Source organism: Mauremys mutica, chromosome 19 (assembly GCF_020497125.1).
Source record: "Mauremys mutica isolate MM-2020 ecotype Southern chromosome 19, ASM2049712v1, whole genome shotgun sequence".
Taxonomy (NCBI): domain Eukaryota; kingdom Metazoa; phylum Chordata; order Testudines; family Geoemydidae; genus Mauremys; species Mauremys mutica.
Window position 1 is genome coordinate 27,000,318 of NC_059090.1, and position 20,979 is coordinate 27,021,296.

Sequence of the window (20,979 nt, forward strand, 5' to 3'; positions counted from 1 at the left end):
CTCGCACACACTTCCTCTCCTCTGGCTCCCTCGCTCCCTTTGGCCTGACTAGAGTGAGCCCTTTTATAGCATCAGAGGGGCCTTAATTAGAGTCAGGTGCTTAACAGCCTCACCTGACTCCTGGCAGGTTAATTGGAGTCAGGTGTTCTCATTAGCCTGGAGCAGCCCCTGCTCTGGTCACTCAGGGAACAGAAAACTGCGTATCCAGTGGCCAGTATATCTCCCTTCTACTACGCTGCTGTTCCCAACTGGCCTGGGTCTATCACATTATGTTACTGCAAAGCTGGGAAGAGGGCGGAGGCTTAATTTTTAACAAATGGAAATTGCAGAATGTAGCAGATTGCAGAAAAATCTGCAGTGAGAGCAGGGGCATATGAATTTGCCACAGCTGCAGATTTCTCCTTTCCCTGAGGTTAAGGCAGCAGTTGTGGGAGAGGGCTGGGCTGTGCAGGGTGCAAAGGGACATTGGTATTCCTCTTGCAAACTGCCCCATCGACAGCCTAAGAGCCTCAGCTCTTGCAAATTCAGCACAGTCCACGATTCTGGCCTGATCCCGGTGCGCACTGTAACATCACTAGTGGGCGGGACGGTAAAAAAATCTTAGATGCTGCTGAGCATGCTCGGAAGTGATTTTTCAGTCACATAACTATTTCATTAATAGCCAACTCTTTTTTTTCCAAATGAGGACTCCTTCCATGACAAATCTGCCTTGTCTTTACGTTATCAGTGCAGGGGAAATGGCAGCCGGAATGTCTGTACGTGGGAGCAGCGGGGGTTTGCTGTGCTCTCCCAACTCAGACACAGCAGAAGGGGTTTTGCTTAGACTTTCCAAAGACACTTCACTTTTGGGTAGAGATCAAGCAAAGTATGTTTCAGCTCAATTTGGGACTGTCTCGGGACGTCAGGAGTGGGATGAAATATGGGATTATAATGGCAACAGTTTTACAACCTCAACTATAATGTGAACTGGCCAGGGGTTAGACTGCATGACCCCTGCAGTGCCTTTTAATCCTATAGTTCCACGATTCTGTGAACTGAACGATCAAGAATTTCACTCTGTAACTCTTAGAACTTACAGACACAGAACAGCTGGCAGGGAACGCGGCTGGAAATGAATACCAAAAGGATAGTAAATACTGTGTCTAGTTCACTTTGGAATTGTATCTCTAAGGTTATGTCTACACTACAAGCACTACAGTGGCTCTGCTGCAGCACTGCAGCTACACCGCTGCAGTGTAGATACTTACTACAGCGAGGGAAGAGGTTCTTCTATTCTGTAGTAAATTTACCCCCTTGACAGGCAACAGCTAGTTGATGGAAGAATTCTTCTGTCAGCCTAGCAGTGTCTATACTGGGGCTCAGGTCAGTTTAATGACATCTCTCGGTGGGGTGAAGTTTTCAAATCCGGAGTGATGTACATAGGTTGACCTAAATTTTAGGTGCAGACGAGGCCGTAGTTGTTGTCTGGGTTAGAAATGGCGAGATAATCATAATGAATTAAACAAGCACCTGCCATCCAAGGATCTCAAAGCCCTCACAAATGTTATCGACTGAACTAAGCTTCCCACATCTCCGTGAGGTAAATTATCCCCTTTTGCACTTTAATTTATTGTAGTGCCAGTGATAAGGAAACACTCTGAGTATTTTTAAAAGCCAAGTACCGCCAGCTTTGAGACAACATTTTGGTTTTCCCTACCCCTTAACTCATATTTTGAGTAAAGTATTTTTAACACAAGACCTTTCAACTGAAGGGCTGCGGGCCACGGCTCAGAACAACATCCAGGCTGGGACTCACCTATTTCTGCAATAACTCCACTGTCATGACCTTTAAAACCCTAATGTATTTTTGAAATAGAAAGGCCCTTTGCTTTCCCTCTAAGTATTATGTCACTAAGTTCCACTACTGCAGTGATTGGACATTGCACGTGAACTGGAGAGCAGCCAGCATCTCTCACTTTCATCATCTCATAACCTCAACTGGGATCAGTTATTTTTGGACTCCTCAGATGGGAACATTGAAGCACTGAGGCGAGGGTCATTAAAAGAGTGTGTGGCAACCTGAATGCCCAGGTTTTCTGACTTCCAGCCATGGGCCTTTCACCTCTGGGTCATCAGGCAAAATCTGGCACAAGACGGCAATGACTAAAACCAGTTACCATCCAATGGCTGCTTTGTAGCCCATGTGGAGAGTGTCTCATTCTAAGGAGACATCACAGTTGTTAAGTACTAGCATCCACCACTGAAAAGCCTACACACTGGGCATGGAAGTGAACTCCTATTGTTTGTGTGGGTGTGTCTGGTCATTAGTGGGGTAGCATTGTCAGGGGGAACTCACTCACAATGCACCAGAACAACAGGTAGAGCAAGTTGGTTTCCCTGGCTGTCATTATGTCACTTTCACGAACACTGAGGCCCAATCTTCTCTACACCTATAACTGCCAGGAAACCCAGCTCCGTCACAGTGTGTCCTGATGCTTTAGTGTAGACACGTCTTAGCTGTGGGTATGTCTACACCGCAATCAGGAGGCGTGACTGCAGCGCCAGTAGATATACCCAAGCTAGCTTTGATCTAGCTAGCTCAAGTAACAATAGCAGTGAAGCTGGGACAGCATGAGCGGCAGCTGTGCAAGTACACACCCAGGGTCCTAGGAGGGCAGGACTAGCCCCCTGGCATCCGCCCCTGCTGCCACGGCTTCGCTGCTATTGTTACTAGAGCTAACTTTGACCTAGCTACGTCTACACATGCTGCAATCACACCTCCTGATTGCAATGTAGACATGGCCAGTCCAAGAGACACAGGATATGACGTTAGCCCAATTACAGGGATGTAATTAGGCCCGGACTATACTGCAACTTTTGGACATGTAACAGTCAGGTAACAACAACTATGCTTGCAACCAGATCCCACACCTCAGTTATGGCTGTAGTGCTACAAAAGGAAGGTGGGGATTTTGTGTCTACTGTACAGGCACTGTATGGAAGCTCCCATCTGTCTACTGAGACCCCACAAGATCTGTCTCTTTAGATTTGGTCAGGCGAGCTCTAGCTAATGCAGTTTCACGGTCTGTTTCCCATAGCCTTTCACCTGTCCTCTCATTCTACTATTGCAGCCCCTGCTAATTTTTCCTTGACTTAGAGATGTCTAACTGGAGTGTCCTGTGCCCGTGCAATGTTTTGGAAGATTTGAACTGCACGGTTAGGTCTGTAGCTCTGCTAACTCTCGAAACACTATGACTTGAGCATTGCAATCTGTCTGAATAGACACTACATCCATATAACCTTGTGCAGGAGCCCTGACATTTTACCTGCGTGTCCAATTTCCTCTATGGGAAGGACGGTGATTTCATTAATGCACAAGCCTGGATGTCAGGTGATCTGGGGTCTGATCCCAGCTCTGCCACTGAAACACTGTGTGACTTGGGTGAAGCCACTTAACCTCACTATGCCTTCACTTCCCCATCTGAAACGTTGCGATTGGCCAGGCCACTCAGGCTAACAGCTAGCTAGTTTAATCATAAGTGAGTTGGAGAGAGGGCGTTTTCAGTGGGGGTCCTCAGTACTAGGATTTGCTTTCTACACTACTTCACCAGAGTCCAAATCTGGTGTTCAGGTCACATTAAAAAGCCTATCTGTTTTCCTGTGGCCTTTTTCTGCTGTAGCCTTCTGCCCCAGGTAACCTCCCAGATCTGGCCTTCAATTATGAAAGGGTCAGAACAATATACATTCTGTTATGATGGGATGATTTAGTGGGGTTGGTCCTGCTTTGAACAAGGTGTTGGACTAGATGACCTCCTGAGGTCTCTCCCAACCCTGAGATTCTATGATTATTACACATTTCTATTGTGCATATTTATTAAGTGCACATTACCATGGGAAGTGGGGATTACCTGGTCAACGGAAGGGCTTTAAAGACTGGCAATGTTGTGTTGGACAAAATACCCACACTATGCCCACTTGAATGTAGGATGACAACCCCAGGCCATAGTGAGTCTGGGTGAGAATAATGCCTCTCCTGCCAGTGTACATTCATAGTGCCAAGGTAAATGCTTCCAGAATCCTCTCTCAGCCATAGGCTCATCTAAATGCACAAATATAATTAGTGTTTAAACTGTGTTTAACATTTGCTAAAAAAAATTCTCCAGGAGGCAGCTGCCTGTCGGGGGTAGGCTGTCTGGGCCCTCCTCTGTGTGTGCGTGTGTATCTCAAATACAGAGGACAGATGCTTACCTTTAGAAGGTGAATCCTGAGAAGCTGCTTCCTGCTTGGAAGGGGTGGATTTTGAATTGCTGCTCCATTCAGCCAGCTGCATTGGCCTCTTAGTATTATCCCCATCCATAGGTGGAGAAGATGGCAGTGTGGCCTCCGGTTCCTCTGCTTGGGGTTTCAGCATGTCTAGAGTTTCCAAGGCTGCCGACTCATTCCCAGCCTTTGGGATGGTCCTTCTGCACGACCTCTCTTGTTCAGCAGCACCTTGTTTGTTCTCCGGCCCCCCTTGCAAATCCTGTCCTGCCACACGTTCCAGGCCAACCCCTTCTGCTGGGGTTTGCAACAGCACAGAGTTCGCTACACTTTTGTGACACTGGATTTCCACACAGCTTTGTTTCTCCTCACATTTCTCTCTATCCCTTTTGGTTTCAGTTTGACAGGAGCCCTCTGTATGTACTCCTACCATTGTGCCATTGTTATCTAGCCGTTTTGCTGTCTGTCTGATCTCTGTTAGCCCAGAGGTTTGGAGTAGTTTGGCTTCTTCTACTTTCTGTTGTGTACAGCCCATGACTTCCTGTCCTTTGTCCTGTGGCAAGTATCCATCCACCCGCCTGTCAACAGCAGAGGAGTATGTATGGCTATTCTGCTTCTCGTTCCCAGTGAATGTTGGTTCCTCAGTCTCTTTGCAGACTTCCTCAACACTAACTCCACTGCCTAACTCTCCGAACTGCTCTGCTTGTCCTCGGTTCAACTTTGCAGGCTGACTTAACGGAGGACAATGTTCTGCTAGCGGATTACTGCAATGATTGTGTTCTACAATTCTATCTGGCACATCCACTGATGAACGGAAGCATTGTTCTGTCAGACCTGAGGATTCAGATGTAATCTGAATGCCAGAGTCTTCCTCAAGTCTGCAGTTTGCTGTGGAATGTCCTGTGACAGAAACCGGAGCAAAATACACCCGGGTGCTGTCACTGTGCTCATGGGCTCTCACTTGGTTTTGCATTCCCTCCCTAGCAGCAGCATTCAATGGAAGTGCTTCTGGGCTCGGCTCTGTGGTTTCTTTCCCAGTTTCTGCCCTATCATTTTCAGCTTCCGTTTTTCCAGGAGTCTCTATTAATTGTTCCTTGCATTCAGCACTGTCTCCAGCACAAACATCATTGTAACTGCACATTGCATATCTCCAGTCTATCGTGTGCTCACTGGGTGCCCCTTGCCCCACGGAGGATGAACTCTCTGCATTGCTGGCTGGAGATGCAGCTGTGTGAAAGTTAGAGTCTGAATTCCCCACACTGCCAGGATCATTTGATTCCAGCTGACATTTTGGTAACACTTCACCATGTCGCATCCTTTTGTTGTTTTCCAAATGAATTCCATTTTCATGAGCCCCTGAATAAGAGGCCCTCGGTGTGTCCGTCTGACCGTGCTGCTTTTGTATGAGTGTTGAACAAACCAAGTTCTTTGAACATGTGCTACTGTCCCGAAGGACAATAAGCCTGTGTTTGTCTTTAGAGACATTCACTCTTGGTCTGGGCTGAGTTCTAGAATTTAAGGCAATCGATTGGGTTAAGGAGCCCACTTGTGGCCCAAATCTTGGCAATGAAACTTCCGTGAGCTCTACATACTCTCCTTCAGGGTCGCTTTCAGAGTCCTCCAGGGGCACAGAACTCATACCATTAACAATGGTGTCAGCTGATTCCTGAGTAGTCCTGCTAATGACCAAATTGTCCTGCATCACTTCTTGCTCCGGCAAAGCTTGAGGTCCAGGAGCCGGTGAGTTGCATTTGGGATGCTCCATTGGGAAGCACAAATTTGAAGATTCTTTAGCCATTTTGAGAGCTGTGATATTATTTTCAATTATTTTTGGTTTATCAATAAATTCAGGATTGACGATTTTATCCCAGGGAACCCGGAATATTTTATCATCAGAGGCTAGTAAACAATTTTCCAGCGCTGTACCCATCCGCTCTCCATTGATGGACTCCAACCATTCCACAGAAAAAATAGAGGTGTAGGAGACCTCTGGGACCACAACTTCCTCTACATTATGTTTGTCGTTTGCCAAACATTTCAGTACTATTCGTGGCGACTTCTTTAGGTAGGGCACCACCTGCAGGTAGAAGTCACCAGGCTTTAAGGCTCGCCAGTCTATGGAGGCCAGCTGGACTATAATCTTCTCATGGACACAGAGAGGCCAGCCTTCATGGTGGAACAGCAATCCACAGTACTGAACCTATGGAGAGGAGAAAAGCATTTCAGCACCAGTGATAGAAAGAGGTCACCACAGTCTTTGTGACAGAAAAGATGACTGGCTCCTATTACAGTTTGCAGTGTTGCTGTACTATGTTGGCCCTAGAATATGAGAGAGACAAGGTGGGGGAGGTCATATCTTTTATTGGACCAACGTCTGTTGGTGAAAGAGACCAGCTTTCACCCTACACAGAGCTCTTCTTCAGGTCTGGGAAAGGTACTCAGAGTGTCACAGCTACATATAAGGCAGAACAAATGCTTAAGCATAAGGAATTAACACGTTGCAAGGTGGCCTCGTGAACAATTATTATCCCCGTTTTAAAGATGGGGGAAATGAGGCACAAAGATGTGAAGTGACCTGGACAAGGGCACAGAGAAGCTGGGTTTAGAACACAGAAGGATTCCCACATCCTAGGTCAGTGGTTCCCAAACTTTAACAGCCTGTGAACCCCTTTCACTAGCACGTCAAGTCTCACGAACCCCCTCTTAAAAATGAATATTTCCAGGGATTTTCTCTTGTACCTGAGTATAAATGATAAAAGCAGTGATCTTGGAAATATAAAATTTGTTTTTATGACATGCTTATTACACACTATTTATTATTCATTATTTATCATTACAGTATTTTTATTACATTAGGAAAATGGCAACACTCTTCCAAGATCTCACTTTTCCAAGATCTCTCTCAAAAGAGTTCCTCCTACACAAGCATTCAGGTCTTGAGCAGTCCAGGCAAACAGCGCACGTTACAACAAAGCTTAAACTTGTTCTTCATAATAATTTAAAAACAAGACTAGCTGCCTATTTAATTTTAAAAACAGCAGAAAATATTCACCTCCCTTTCCGTTTCTCATAAGGAGTCTTGAAGTTTAAATCTCCTCAGTGTGATAGATAGGCTTGCTTTGAACTGCTTAGCTCTTGGACATCTAGGGGCTCTGGGCTGCTGGCCCTATGCTGCCCGGGATCCCTATGGACAGCTCTGTCCACCATTAGGGATTTTTTTTCCAAGAACCCCCTGTAACATTTCGCGAACCCCCAGGGTTCACAAACCCCAGTTTGGGAATCACTGTCTCAGAGCAATGCTCAAGCCAGAAGACCCCAGCTCTCTCTCAGCTGTGACTTACTGGAGCAGAGGGAACGGCTCCAAACATTCTGAACTTCTCTAGCAAGCAAGACAATGTATGTACCTAAGCCAATGCAACCAGACAACTGCTTACTTACTGCAAATTTGCGGGTGATTTACTGTACAGTACTAACATGAACAGTTTTCAAAGGCTGCAGGCAGAGAGCAAGTGGCCAGGTGTTATTTACCGACTGCCTGCAATGAGACATGGGCTGTACAAGCATTGGTGATGTTTGCCTGCCTTAGGCCTGGTCTACACTAGTGTGAGGGGTCGATGTAAGATACGCAACTTCAGCTACGTGAATAGCATAGCTGAAGTCGAAGTATCTTATTTCGACTTACGTCCCATCCTCACAGCGCAGGATCGATGGCCGCGGCTCCCCCTGTCGACTCTGCTACCGCAGCTCGCTCTGGTGGAGTTCCGGAGTCGACAGGAGCGTGTTCGGGGATCGATAGATGAGACGCGATATATCGATCCCCGATAAACCGATCGCTACCCGCCGATCTGGCGGGTAGTGTAGACATACCGTTAAGGTGCTCACAATCTACACTAGACGCAGACCTCAGTACGCAGGATACCAGCTTGCAGGTTGAGTCGGCAAGCTGCCTTTTCCCCCTTTGCTATAGCTTCCCTTCTCTATATATGTTGTGGGCTGTCACTGAAAGGATTCAGGAGTGAGATGTGTTTTACAGAGGGATCTGAATGAAGAAAATTCAAGCCTGTGCTAGCAAAGCAATGCTGAAGTGGTCAATACGGGGCCTGCTTAAGGTTTCTGTTTTCTGCTGTAGAATGTAGGTTCTCTGTTTTTTTAAACAGGGTTTCTGGAGTGTCTCTAACCCAGTTACACTAGGAGAATGACCCATTTCTGACAAGTATGGGCAATGGGGCATCATTTCAGGAACCCCGCGGGGTTAAACCCTGCTGGAATATTGCACCAGGTAAAGGACACTGCTTATCTGCCACTATTTGAGGGTCTACACTTGGAAGATGGGGGCCTGCGGTAGGAGGCCACTGCAGCTGGCTGGCTGAAGGAGGTGCAAGTACAAGAGCTGATGGAGGGAGCACAGCAGGGCTTCTAGCAGGAGGGGTGGTAACCAGCTACCTATCAACAGGCTCTGGGAAAATACCCCCCGGTTGCCATGGTTCTGAGCTGGGAATTAATCATGGATTTTTGGTCTGTCTCCTGATATTTGAATCCCACCCACCAACCCCGCCCCGGTGTGATAATTGGTTTGGCCAGGCAGCATGATGTGCCTGTGTCCCCTGCACACCGACCTCCATTCATTACGCACCCCCACCCCAGTCAGTCAATCTGCCCCTGGCTGACAGCACCACCCCTGCTCCTCCTGCAGCTGTGGAGGCTCTGCACGGTGCAGACTGCACCTCCAGGCCTGGGGCACTCACCACGGCCAGGCCGGAGCAGCTCCAGCAGGGCTCCTCCTCTGCCACGTCCCAGGGTGCAGCACAGAGAGGAGGCGGGAGGAAGGCGCCAACCCACTGTCGGTGGGAGGGCGGGGGGAGGAGGGCAAAAAGCCGGCCCCGGAGCTATGCGGCTCCTCTCAGCCGTCCCGCTTGCCTACCCAACTCTCCTTGGCACCGGCGGGGCGGGAACGCCGGCAGCCCGCACTGGCTGTTCTCCCCCGGGAGGCGGGAAGCGGGAAGGCAGCCAGTTGGAGGGGAACAGTTGCCTGCAGCAGGAGCCGAAGTCCCTTCCTTCGCCGTGGACTTGCCAAGGCGGCAGTGCCAGGCGTCTGTTCAGGGGGGCTGCCCCACAGGCACTGCACAGCAGCAAGGCCCAGGGGGCTGCCACAAGGCCTCTCGCTCGCCCTGGGGAACTCTCATTATCTCCCCTTATTTCCCAACATGCTCTGCCAGACTCTAGGGTCTGACTATAACTACCATGTGGACTACATATCCCAGCAGGCCTTGGTCTCAAAGAACGCCTGGCTGAACTCACCAAGAGCTGAACTCACCTTCCCTCTGACTGGGAGGGGAACTGCAGCCCAACCTGCCGCAGCCTTGGGCCCTAAACCTGAGCTCTGAAGAAGGAGCTTCTCTATAAACCCAAACCCCGCAACCACTGCCTGCCCCTCAGGGACCACATCTCCTGTTTCACAGGGTCTTTATGGGCAACTCTGGAACAGGGGATTACTGAACCGGGAGGGCTCCCCATAAATCTCAAAGAGCCTGTACACTCTATTACGGACCGCCACCTGGCCTGCACCTCTGTGTGTACAACGTGAGATGTGCAAACCTGCACATGTACATTCAAGCAGGAACACCTGCACATCCAGGTAGTAGATTGCAGCCCCTGTGCATTTTCACATGCAAATCACAATTTTCACAAACTGACAAATGGATCACGTACAAGTGTGATAGTGCAAAGTACATGTGCAAGATTGCACACACACACCAGCTGGAGGCCACTAACAATCAGGACCAACATTTACAGTGTTGCCAACATTTGCAATTTCATCGGAATTCTCATGATATTTGTTGTTTTTCTTAAATCCCCAACTCCTGGAAACAAGTGATCATGCAAGAATCTCAGCTTTCATTTCTTCAATAAGAAGTTTCTAGCCCTCCTGGTGGCAGAGAAAACCTTGAAAATGTGACCCAAGTGCACCCTAAAGGCTCAGAATCCAGAAGACAAAGGAAAAAAAACATTTTTTTTAAGATCATATGATTTTTTAAGCCAATCTAATAACTTTGGAAGGCCTGACTCATGATTTTTGAATGCTTAGCGCTGGCAATGCTGGAAAATGCTAATCTCAGCATCATAGTAGCAGCAATGTAATGTGACTCCTCGAGGCTACTGAGTCTGGGAACATTCCAGCAACCATCAACAAGGAGTGGGAGTTCTGGGCAAAACACCGACTGGCAACGTTTAATCCAGAGTGTTCTCCTGCCAGCAGCAGAATCTGGCTTCCTACTCCGTATCACTGAGGAGACTCTAGGGGATAGAAACTACCATATTCCTGTCAGGTGTGCCTCAGTAAAGGTTCAGAAAGAGACTCAGCTAAAACTCCCTTCAGTCCTTTCATTCGAGGCCTCTGTTTATGCTCTCCACAAAGGCACCAGCCCACTTCTGATTTCTGGAATGTAGGTTTCAATAACTAATCCTCAACCATTTCTTGTCCATCTGCCTGTCCACATACTATAAACTATAAACATAAAGAAATACATTAATGATACTTTTTGCCAGCACTTTTATGGACTAATGCTACAAGAAAACAGTGCCTTGCAAGGTTTCAGAGTGGTAGCCATGTTAGTCTGTATCAGCAAAAACAACCAGGAGTCCTTCTGGCACCTTAGAAACTAACACATTTATTTGGGCATAAGCTTTCATGGGCGAGAACCCACTTCATCAGATGCATGAAGTGGAAAATACAGGAGCAGGTATCAATACGTGAAAGGATGGGAGTTGCCTTACCAAGTGTCAGGTCAGTCTAACGAGACAATTCACTTAACAGCAGGATACCAAGGGAGGAAAGATAACTTTGGAAGTGGTAATAAGAGTGGCCAATTTCAGACAGTTGACAAGAAGGTGTGAGTAACTGTAGGAGGAAATTAGTATTGGGGAAAATAGGTTTAGGTTTTGTAATGACCCAACCACTCCCAGTCTTTATTCAGGCCTAATCTGATGGTGTCCAGTTTGCAAATTAATTCCAGTTCTCCAGTTTCATGTTGGAGTCTGGTTTTGAAGTTTTTTTGTTGAAGAATTGCCACTTTTAGGTCTGTTATTGAGTGACCAGAGAGATTGAAGTGTTCTCCTACTGGTTTTTGAATGTTATGATTCCTGATGTCAGATTTGTGTCCATTTATTCTTTTTATTCTTCAAAAGTTTTCTTTCCTCCCTTGGTATCCTGCTGTTAAGTGAATTGTCTCGTTAGACTGACCCGACACCTGGTAAGGCAACTCCCATCTTTTCATGTATTTATACCTGCTCCTGTATTTTCCACTTCGTGCATCTGATGAAGTGGGTTCTAGCCCACGAAAGCTTATGCCCAAATAAATTTGTTAGTCTCTAAGGTGCCACAAGCACTGCTCGTTGCTTTTTCTGTAAGAAAAGCCTCCTGAGGAGCTGTACACAGGCCTCTGGGAGACAGCGATACTTACACAGGCATCCTGCTGAATGCACTGCAAGATGTGCTTTGCTGGAATCAGGAAATCTATGAGGTAGCGCAGTCCATCCCCGCGGTACGTCTTCTCCACCACGTCAAAAACCTGGCACAGAACCGTGGCTGCTGTGGCCTCAAACGGAGGGTAGAGCACGGATAAGGTACTCTGTATGCACCTGTCCAGTGATTCGGAGTCCTGTCGAGAGAGAACATTAATGGCACCAGGATGCCGCATGTCCCAACCTCGCCTCCCAGAGAACAGAGGGGATAGCATGCTAAGGACCCCCAAACTCCTGGGATGCAGCCCCTGCAAGATGTAGGGCCTCTCAAGCAAAGGAGGAAGAGGAAGAATGAGCTTAAGTCCTTGTTAACTTCCTTATTATGTGAATTTTCATGTAAAATAGTCTTTAAAATAAGGTCCCCCAGTGTGTGAGTGAAGCGCTCACATAACAGAGAGCTGCACACGGCTCTGAGATCATCACAGCATCCAGCTAACACAGCAAATCCTTCTCCCTGCTGAGTCGGGTGGGGCTGCAATTAACGTGTTATTGCCGCACATCAGTGAAGTGGGGCGTGTGGATCTGCAGGCCCAAGTTTCAAACACCTTTTCAACCACGCCACATTTGGAAGCTCCACTCAGCACATAGGTGTGTAAAGGCCGGTGTTCCATACCTCGGAGGGCTAAAGAGAGCCTTCGTTAACCCCACCCTCTCCCCATGCTCATTAACCCCACCCTCTCCCCATGTTTGAAAAGTAGACGTGCAGCAGGACAGGTGTAGCCATGTGGAGTGAGTGGTGATTTTAATGATGTTGCTCAGTGCGTCAGATGCCTCAGCAGGAGAAGCTGTTTTGTGTGTGCTACTGGGTAGCACTCGGAGGGCCAAACTGTAGGTCATTTTGATTTTTTCAGATATCCTCAAAGTACTGAGCAGGTGCTTGGCTCCCAGGGGAGCTTGGTGGCCAGAGAGCTGCCACGGCAGTGGGAGGGTCTCTACAGGGCGAGCTACTCCCTGTAGATCCTATTCCGGGGTATGTGAGTGGGATCTCCCTTCTTTCTAAAGACACAAACCTGCAGTGCTCAGTGATGGCACTTCCATTATTCTCACACTCATACCATTCCTGCAGCCCTATGGAAGCCTTCACAAGACAATTATTAACATGGGCATTGAGTCAAAACCCCTTGATAATGTTACAAAAATCCAACGTGCATATTATCCCGCCTTTAGTGAAATAAATGCACAGAAAATAGCCATGGCATGTAGTCAGTGTTGTTTAATACAACCGTACAAACACGGAATAAAGATAATACCTACGTCCCCACCTCCCTTTAGTTACATCGATCTCCAAAAGCCCGCAGGAGCTACATTTGTGAGGGGGAAGGGATCCACTCAGTTCCTTATGTAGGAATAATACAGAGATAAACGTTAAACACCAAAACATGGGAGTGCATACAGACCAGTTGTCTCTCACAGGGCGCAGAGAGCACTGATATCCTGGACAAAGAGCCCTGTGGCTGCAGCAGCAACATCCTTAGCTAAACATAAGACGGTAAGAACGGCCATACTGGGTCAGACTAATGGTCCATCTAAACCAGTTTTCTGTCTTCAGACGGCAGCTGCTGCCAGATGCTTCAGAGGAATGAACAGAACAAGGCAATTCTGAGTGACCCATCCTCTGTTGTTCAGTCCCAGCTTCTAGCATTTTAGAGACACTAAGAGCAGGGGGTTAAATCCCTGATCATCTCGCCGTGTAGCCATTGCTGGACCTGTCCTCCATGAACTTGTCTAATTCTTTTTTGAACCCAGTTATAGTTTTGGCCTTCGCAACATCCCCTGGCAACGAGTTCCACCAGTTGACTGTGTTGTGTGAAGAAATACTTTCCTTTGTTTGTTTTAAATCTGCTGCCTGCTAATTTCATTGGGTGACCTCTGGTTCGTGTGTTCTGAGGTAAATAACACTTCCCTATTCACTCTGCCCACACCAGTCATGATTTTATAGACCTCTATCATATCCCACCTTAGTATCTCTTTTCTAAGCCGAACAGTCCTAGTCCTTTTAATCTCTCCTCATAGGGAAGCTGTTCCATACCCCAATAATTTTTGTTGCCCTTCTTTGCACCTTTTCCAATTCTAATCTATCTTTTTGAGATGGAGTTACAAGAACCGCACACAGTATTCAAGGTATGGGTATACCTTGGATTTACATAGTGGCATTATGATATTTTCTGTCTTATTATCTATCCCTTTCCTAATGGTTTCTAGCATGCTGTTCGCTTTTTTGACTGCCTCTGCACATTGAGCAGATGTTGTCAGAGAACTCTCCATGATGACTCCAAGATCTCTTTCTTTACTGGTAACAGCTAGTTTGGACCTAATCATTTTATATGTATAGTTGGGATTATGTTTTATGATGTGCATTACTTAGCAAATGAAATTCAATGTTGATAAATGCAATTTTTTCACCCAGTTCCGTAAGATCCATTTGTAACCCTTCATAGTCAACTTTGGACTTAACTATCTTGGCAAAATTTGAAGACAATACAAAATTACTCACCTCACTGTTTACCCCCTTTTCCAGTTCCTTTATGAATATATTGAACAGCACAGGTCCTCGTACAGATCCTTGGGAGACCCTGCCATTTACCTCTCTCCATTGTGAAAACTGACCATTTATTCCTACCCTGTGTTTCCTATCTTTTAACCAGTCACTGATCCATGAGGGGACCTTCGTTCTTATCCCGTGACTTCTTAATTTGCTCAAGAGTAGTTGGTAAGGGACCTTGTCAAAGGCTTTCTGAAAGTCCAAATACACTATATGCACTGGATCAACCTTGTCCATAGGCTTGCTGACACCCTCAAAGAATTCTAATACATTGGCGAGGCATAATTTCCCTTTACAAAGCCATGTTGACTCTTCCCCAACATATTTATCTCTATCCCTGATCATTCTGTTCTTTACAATAGTTTGCAGCAATTTGCCTGATATTGAGGTTAGGTTTACAGGCCTGTAAGATATGTTACAAAGATGTAGTTAATCTTCCCAGTCCTCCGTCTGCTTTTTGGGGTTTGATTTTAAGCAATGTAGGGACACAAAGAGTACCCACAATTATGCACCTAACTGGCAGTTACATCTTACATGCACAAATGGCTGTTTCTGGGCACGTGCACACATAGGTACCTGATTTGAGTGTGCAACTGCAGTAAGCATGCACCAAGCTTGTTTACAAATCCAGCCTTTAACACTGACATTTCCTGAGTCTCAGTTTTAAGTAGGAAACCTTAACGATCATATGGTACTAGGGTGACCAGATGTCCCGATAAAATCGGGACTGTCCTGATATTTAAGCCTTTGTCCCGCGTCCTGATCAATGTACGATTGGGACGCCATTTGTCCCGATATTCAGGTATGGAGGCGAGTGGGAGGGAGGTGCTGACCCTGTGGGTGCTCCAGGGCTGGAGCACCCATGGGGAAAAATTGCAGCCATGCTCCCCCCTCCTCACTGCCTTCTCCCACCCGCGCCCCCCCGCACATCGCATCCCCGCTCCTCCCTCCCTCCAGCACTTCCTCCTGCCTAACAGCTGTTTGACAGCGCTTAGCACTTTCCAGGAGGGAGGCGGGAGGAGCAGGTACGCGGCGCGCTCAGGGGAGGAGGCGAAGAAGAGGCAGGGCAGGGGTGGGGACTTGGGGGAAGGGGGTGGAATGGGGGCGGGGTGAGGGCGGTGCAGGGGCGGGAAGAGGTGGGGGGTGGGTGAGCCCCCACCCAGCAGAGGGGAAGTCGGTGCCATAGGGGTGAGTGGCAGGTGGGGGGTAGGGAGGTGAGCAGTGGGTAGGGGACTGAGGAGGGACGCAGCAAGCCAGCGGCAGGCCGGGGGATGAGGAAGAGCGTGGTAGGGGGGGCCGAGCTGGTGAGACCTGAGGCAGAGTGGAGGCGGAGCCTGGGAGGAGCGGGGGTGGACTGTGGGTGGGGCTGATGGCATCCCACTGTGTCCCGCTATTTTAGTGAGGTGAAGTGGTCACCCTATATGGCACAAACAGGGATTAACTCATTAACACACTGATTGCTGCAACAGCACCTTCTAGCATTCTCTGCAGTTCCACTCAGCCACTGGCCCGTTGAGCGCGATGGATCTGGAGCAGCTCCCGAGATAAGCTTTGCCCTGTGTACGAGGCACCGTACCGTGGGTAGAACTAAAGCCATTCCAGGAGTCCATTTGGGAAGCCCGGGGCAGTGTAAATACATGACAGCTGCAATCAGCGGAAGTGTTTAAAGGGTTAACGATCTCTCTGGGGCAGCCAATTCACTGTGCTCATTACGGCAATTCTCCACCCTGGGAATGGGGGGATTCTGCTGGTTTCGCCTACCTATCCATTTAGTTTTCAGAGGGGTCGGAGGAAACAGCCTCTGCGAAGGGCTGAAAGGGGTCAATATTGTGTGTCTAAAATACAAGGTTAAGCCAGTGAGCAGTGCAGTTCCTGCCTTGTGCTGCTCCAGCAAACCCCACAGGCACCAGCCAGGTTTGGGGTTAAGAAAGGAGAGTTGCTCCTCCCCCTCCCCCCCCAGCCCCATAGGGGTGTGAAGAGGAGGGGAGCGAGCAGCAATGCCAGCTGCTCCATGCCCCCTCTGTGCAGGGTCAGGGGTGAATACACATTACTGTGCTCAGCACTGCAACACCTACCCCCTAGGCGGGCACTACTGTCTAGCACGCAGGTTAGGCATGATCTGAGCACACCTGCAGGATTGGGCCCACAAGTGAGATAGGCAGGGCAATGCCCAGTGTGAATCCCATCGAGGCTTAGGTGTGAACTAGGCACCAGTCGCTCATTGGCATCAGGAATTAGGTGGTTTTGCACATAGCCACCAGCCAAAATGAGGTGCCATGGAGACTTTACTGGTAGAAACGCAGCTTCTTAGGGAATTTAGGCACCTACAGCATTAAGAGGCAGGTGAACCATGGTTCTGAGGATCTCAGTGATGTCTAAATGTTGGACTTAATGTGCCTAAAGTGGCAGTAAGGTTCCTAAGTCCCTTTGTGGCTCTAGCCCCTGGGCTGTTTTGTGACCAAGCAGCACACACGCCTGCACCTGAATTGCTCAGCAAAGTAAGAAGGGAGGGGTCAGAACTCACACTTGGCCACAGCCCGGCTCTCAGTTCCACAAGCGTCGACCCCTCACCGAACGCTGCCCATGCACACGCAGACTCCGAGGTGTGGGAAGCATGGGGAGAAATGGTAGCTGCACAAAGGGAAAGGGTGGGAAAGATACAGAGACTAGGAAATAACAAGGAGAGGAGAGACCAGCACAACAATGGACAGAGACGAGAGAGAAATGGAAATAATGGAGAAAGCAGCAAGGTGTCCCCAGCTCCAAGTTCAGTGTCATTCTCCGTGGACCCCTCGCACTACCCTGGCCTCAGCCAAAGAGTAAAAACGGAAACATTTTGTCTGAAAACTGGAGGTTTTTCCAGTTTTTGAGTTTTCTGCTGAGATTTTTTTCAGTGTTCATTCTTTCGACAAAGTCTAAATGTTTCACTTATTTTCCAATCAGCTCTAATTTCAGCAACCATCAGTTTCCAAGAGAACACTCTACAGAGAACAGATGTAAGTCCACAGCCTCCACTGTTCACTTGGAGGTACCAATGCTTAGGGGCAGAATGGAGAAGACAACCAGCCGATGTTTTACCCATGCTTGGCTTGCAGTCCTCGAGTCACTTTATGTTTTCGCTAATATGGTCTGCTGTTAAATTCTGTAGCTGATACTTAACTCTGAAGCCTAATGTTGGCAATTTAGCTTCCCAATGAGATAAACAGGAGCAGTTCACCTCTCTCATAGGGTTCTTGCTTCAGCCTGCCTGTAGGTTTAAGATGAAAGCACAGAATCCATGCACATGTGGAAGGCAATCTGCAGTCAGAGTACTACAGAGTCAGGCCTGATTTTTCAGAGGTGCAGCCACAGCTGCTGTTGAGCTCAGCTGGAAACGTGGGTGCTCACGTCCTTTGAGAATATGGTTGCTATGCTTCCATCCTGCAAAACGCAATGGACCACCCCAAAAGTGCTGATACAATGTGCTACCACAACCCAGCTCAAGCCGCACACAGCCAACACTCAGCCACAAGCCTGACTGCTCTGCAGCTAGTTAATAATGCAGCTCATACAGCAAAGTGGTGCTCCACAAAACGAAATGAGAGTAAATCGCTTCCACATGTGGCCGATCCACTCTCCCAGCTTGGTACTGACGCTGCAGCCTTGGAAGCTGCTACAGGACAGTATGCAGGATGATCATTACAGTCACTGCAGAAAAACAAACACTCGGAAATGATTAGCTTGCAATCTTTGGTTTAATTCAAACCAAATTAAGATGAGGCACTTGCTTTGCAGAATGCACTTCGGACACAAAGCCCCACTTCTGTACATGTTCTCAGTATGCAGTTCCTCAGCACTTTGTAAAAAGCATCACAACGCCATGCCCAAACGCAGGCAGCGACTGCAACATCTGCCGGGAAGTGAAGAGCAGAACAGACTGGAAGCAGCCTGGACTTCCAGATGACAGGTATGATTCTACTCAAGAAGGGCTTTCCCAGGCTTGCTGCCAAAGTCAAGTACTTCCCCTAACATGCCTCTCCACTGGGCACAGGCAGGCCGAGGGCCTTTGGATTTAATGCGTGGCACAAGGTTTCACCAACCAATATCTTCCCACTTCGAAGAAAAGCAGACTGGGGCTGTTCATCTCTGTGGCCAGGAAGAAGCTGCAGAGTTGTTCTAAGGTAGAGAAGGGATGACTACCAGAGGCATCAGCCAGTCAGCTGCACCCACGTTCCTTTCGCTGGCATACTTTGCACTGGGCAGTTTTTGGCACACCCCAGCAATCAGCATGTGCTAATGCGACAAGTTGCACATGGCTGCAAAGCCCTGTGCCTTCAGCCCGAGGGGCATGCAGTGTCTGAAAACGGCCCTAGCACGAGGCTGCACAGAGGCACAGCGCAAGGGATTCTGCAGCGCGAGCTGCTGTTCGTTATAGCACAATTTATGCTACATTAATCCCAGGGGCTGTCCTGCCTGCAGATCTGCAAGTGTGTCCTTAAGGGCTATGCCAGGGGATTGCAGTGGTGGAAACAAGAATGTAGGGTTGCCTGAGAGCCTGGAGAACCAAATATCCTGCCTCCCGTCTGTATACAGTAGTGGGCATGGCATGAGCTTCTATCCAGTGCAGAGAATGAATGCAGGGCTCCCAAGCTCCAGCCAAATGCACACGGGGTAAGTCAAGGCATTCCTGCCCCACTGCGCACTATCAAACCCAGAAGGACCGATGCAGGGCACCAGGCCCAGCAGCCACACGGGGAGCCGCATCAGCGGGTAGGCGGCTTTGCACCCTCCTGACTGTCATTCGCACAGCTCTGACACTGGGCCCTGGAGGTTTTTCTCCAGTTGCTATATCGATATTGATTGGGGGATGGGGGTGGAATGGGGGCAGGAAAGGAGCAGGGTGGGGTGGGGCGGGGACTTTGGGGAAGGGGTGGAGTGGGGATGGGGCGAGGGCGGTGCAGGGGTGGGGGTCGAGAGGGGAAGTTGGCGCCTATGATCGAAAGTCTTACTAAAGTCAAGGGTGGGGGGGTGATTGGTGCAGAGATCAGTGGGGGCTGGGCTGCCTGATGGCTGAGCTTAGTGTGTAGGGGGGGACCTGGGCTGCCTGGGGCAGGCAGGGGTGGGTGCTGGCAGACTGAGCTCAGTGGGTGCTGCGGCAGGGCGGGGGGTGTTGGGTGGCTGAGCTCAATGGTGGGTGCTGGGTGGGAGGACTGGGACTCCCCTCCCACTTCTGTCCCCCTGGCTGCTTGGAGCCAGAGGGGAGGAAAATAAGCAGCCGTGCTCCACGGCGCCCTCCAGCAGCCAGAAAGAGGAACTGCAGCTCCTCTCAGCCCAGCGGAGTGGGTTTTGGAAACACCTTTGGTTACACTGGTGCAGCTCTGTGCACAGACAAGGCCTCTCACGCTTTTGAAATGCCCGACTATAATGATAATCTTTATACAATGTTAGTGCAACTTAACGCTACCTAGTTTTGTTCCACATTCCATTGTTTTCCAAAGAATTCACACAATGCCTCAAAGGTCACTCTATTTCAGAGTGGCTCACGTGATATGCCCAGGGTAGAGCCCATCACCCTTACTCTGCGAGAGGACAGTGACAGGCTACACATGTGCCCTCCGTTTAGCGGTCAAGTGGCACACGTATATTTCTAAAATCAGGAGTCATAAGAACTGTCATATCGCAAGTGATAGAATGACAGAAGTTAGAGACGGGAGAAGATTTATTAAATCACTAGTCCCTGAAAGGCTGGCTGTCGCACAGGTGTAATTCGTAAAGCCACGTGTGTAAAAAAAGCCATAAATAGGGGCTCTGGTTTCCATGCCCTGTGCAGTAGTGAGCGATGTTGTACATTTTCCCAAGGGTTGTGCTCCGAGCTGCCCCCTAGCGGAGACGCACAAGCACCTCTTTGTTACCTCCATGGTACTGTTACTGTCTCCCCTGAGCAGCCGTCATGCTCCTACCACCACAGAGCCTTTCGACTCCAACATCCCATCTGGTTCGCCCAGGGCCACGTGATGTTTGAACCTGGTGATGTTCTGAACATCGCTTCCCCTGACTCAACAGACGTTCTAGGCTTCAGTGTGATGTTTGGGGTTACTGTGCTGGCTGTGTTTTTGTTGTTGAGTGGTTGTGTTGATTTGTGTCTGAGGGGGTTGTGCTGGGAGAGTTGTGTGAATTTGTGAGAATGGTGAATGAGGGGTGTGTGCTGTCATAAGGGCCTGTGTGTGTTTGAGATTCTTGTGCTGCTGGTCTTGTGTGGGTGGCTGTGTTGATTAGTGTCTGAGGGGTTTGTTCAAGGAGATCTGTGTGTGTGGCAGTTGGGTGCATGGGCACAGCAGATGGACCAAGTAATCCACTATCAGTGGCGTTTCCCTCATACAACCAATTAAATTGTCGCATACAAATTAGCTGTAGTAAGGGTGGCGATTGGAGGAGTTACCATGGTCGAGGACTCTTGGCATGGCACAGATGCTTTACTGCCGCTGTATACCAGTGTAAAGTGGATGCTTACAGACCACGAAACCCAGTGATGATTCAGCCTGGAGATATTCTGAACAAAAGAGCTCTCAGCCACACTTGTAGCTGCTTCCATCACTTCACGTTGACTCAACCGACATTCTAGGCCCTAGAGTGACACACTGAGTGAGATAATAAGTCCACCTCCATTGAATTCATGCAGGATTGTGCTTAGATTCCAA

The 20,979-nt window shown here is 48.6% G+C and overlaps 1 protein-coding gene across 1 annotated transcript in view; it reads right to left on the reverse strand.

Annotated features, from left to right (window-relative positions):
* The window catches only part of LOC123353257 (rho guanine nucleotide exchange factor 40-like), a 62,615-nt gene that overhangs the window by 12,682 nt on the left and 28,954 nt on the right, over positions 1-20,979 (reverse strand). The window contains 2 exon segments of the mRNA XM_044994228.1: positions 4,228-6,439; positions 11,700-11,897. Of these exon segments, the coding sequence (XP_044850163.1) occupies positions 4,228-6,439; positions 11,700-11,897 (2,410 nt within the window).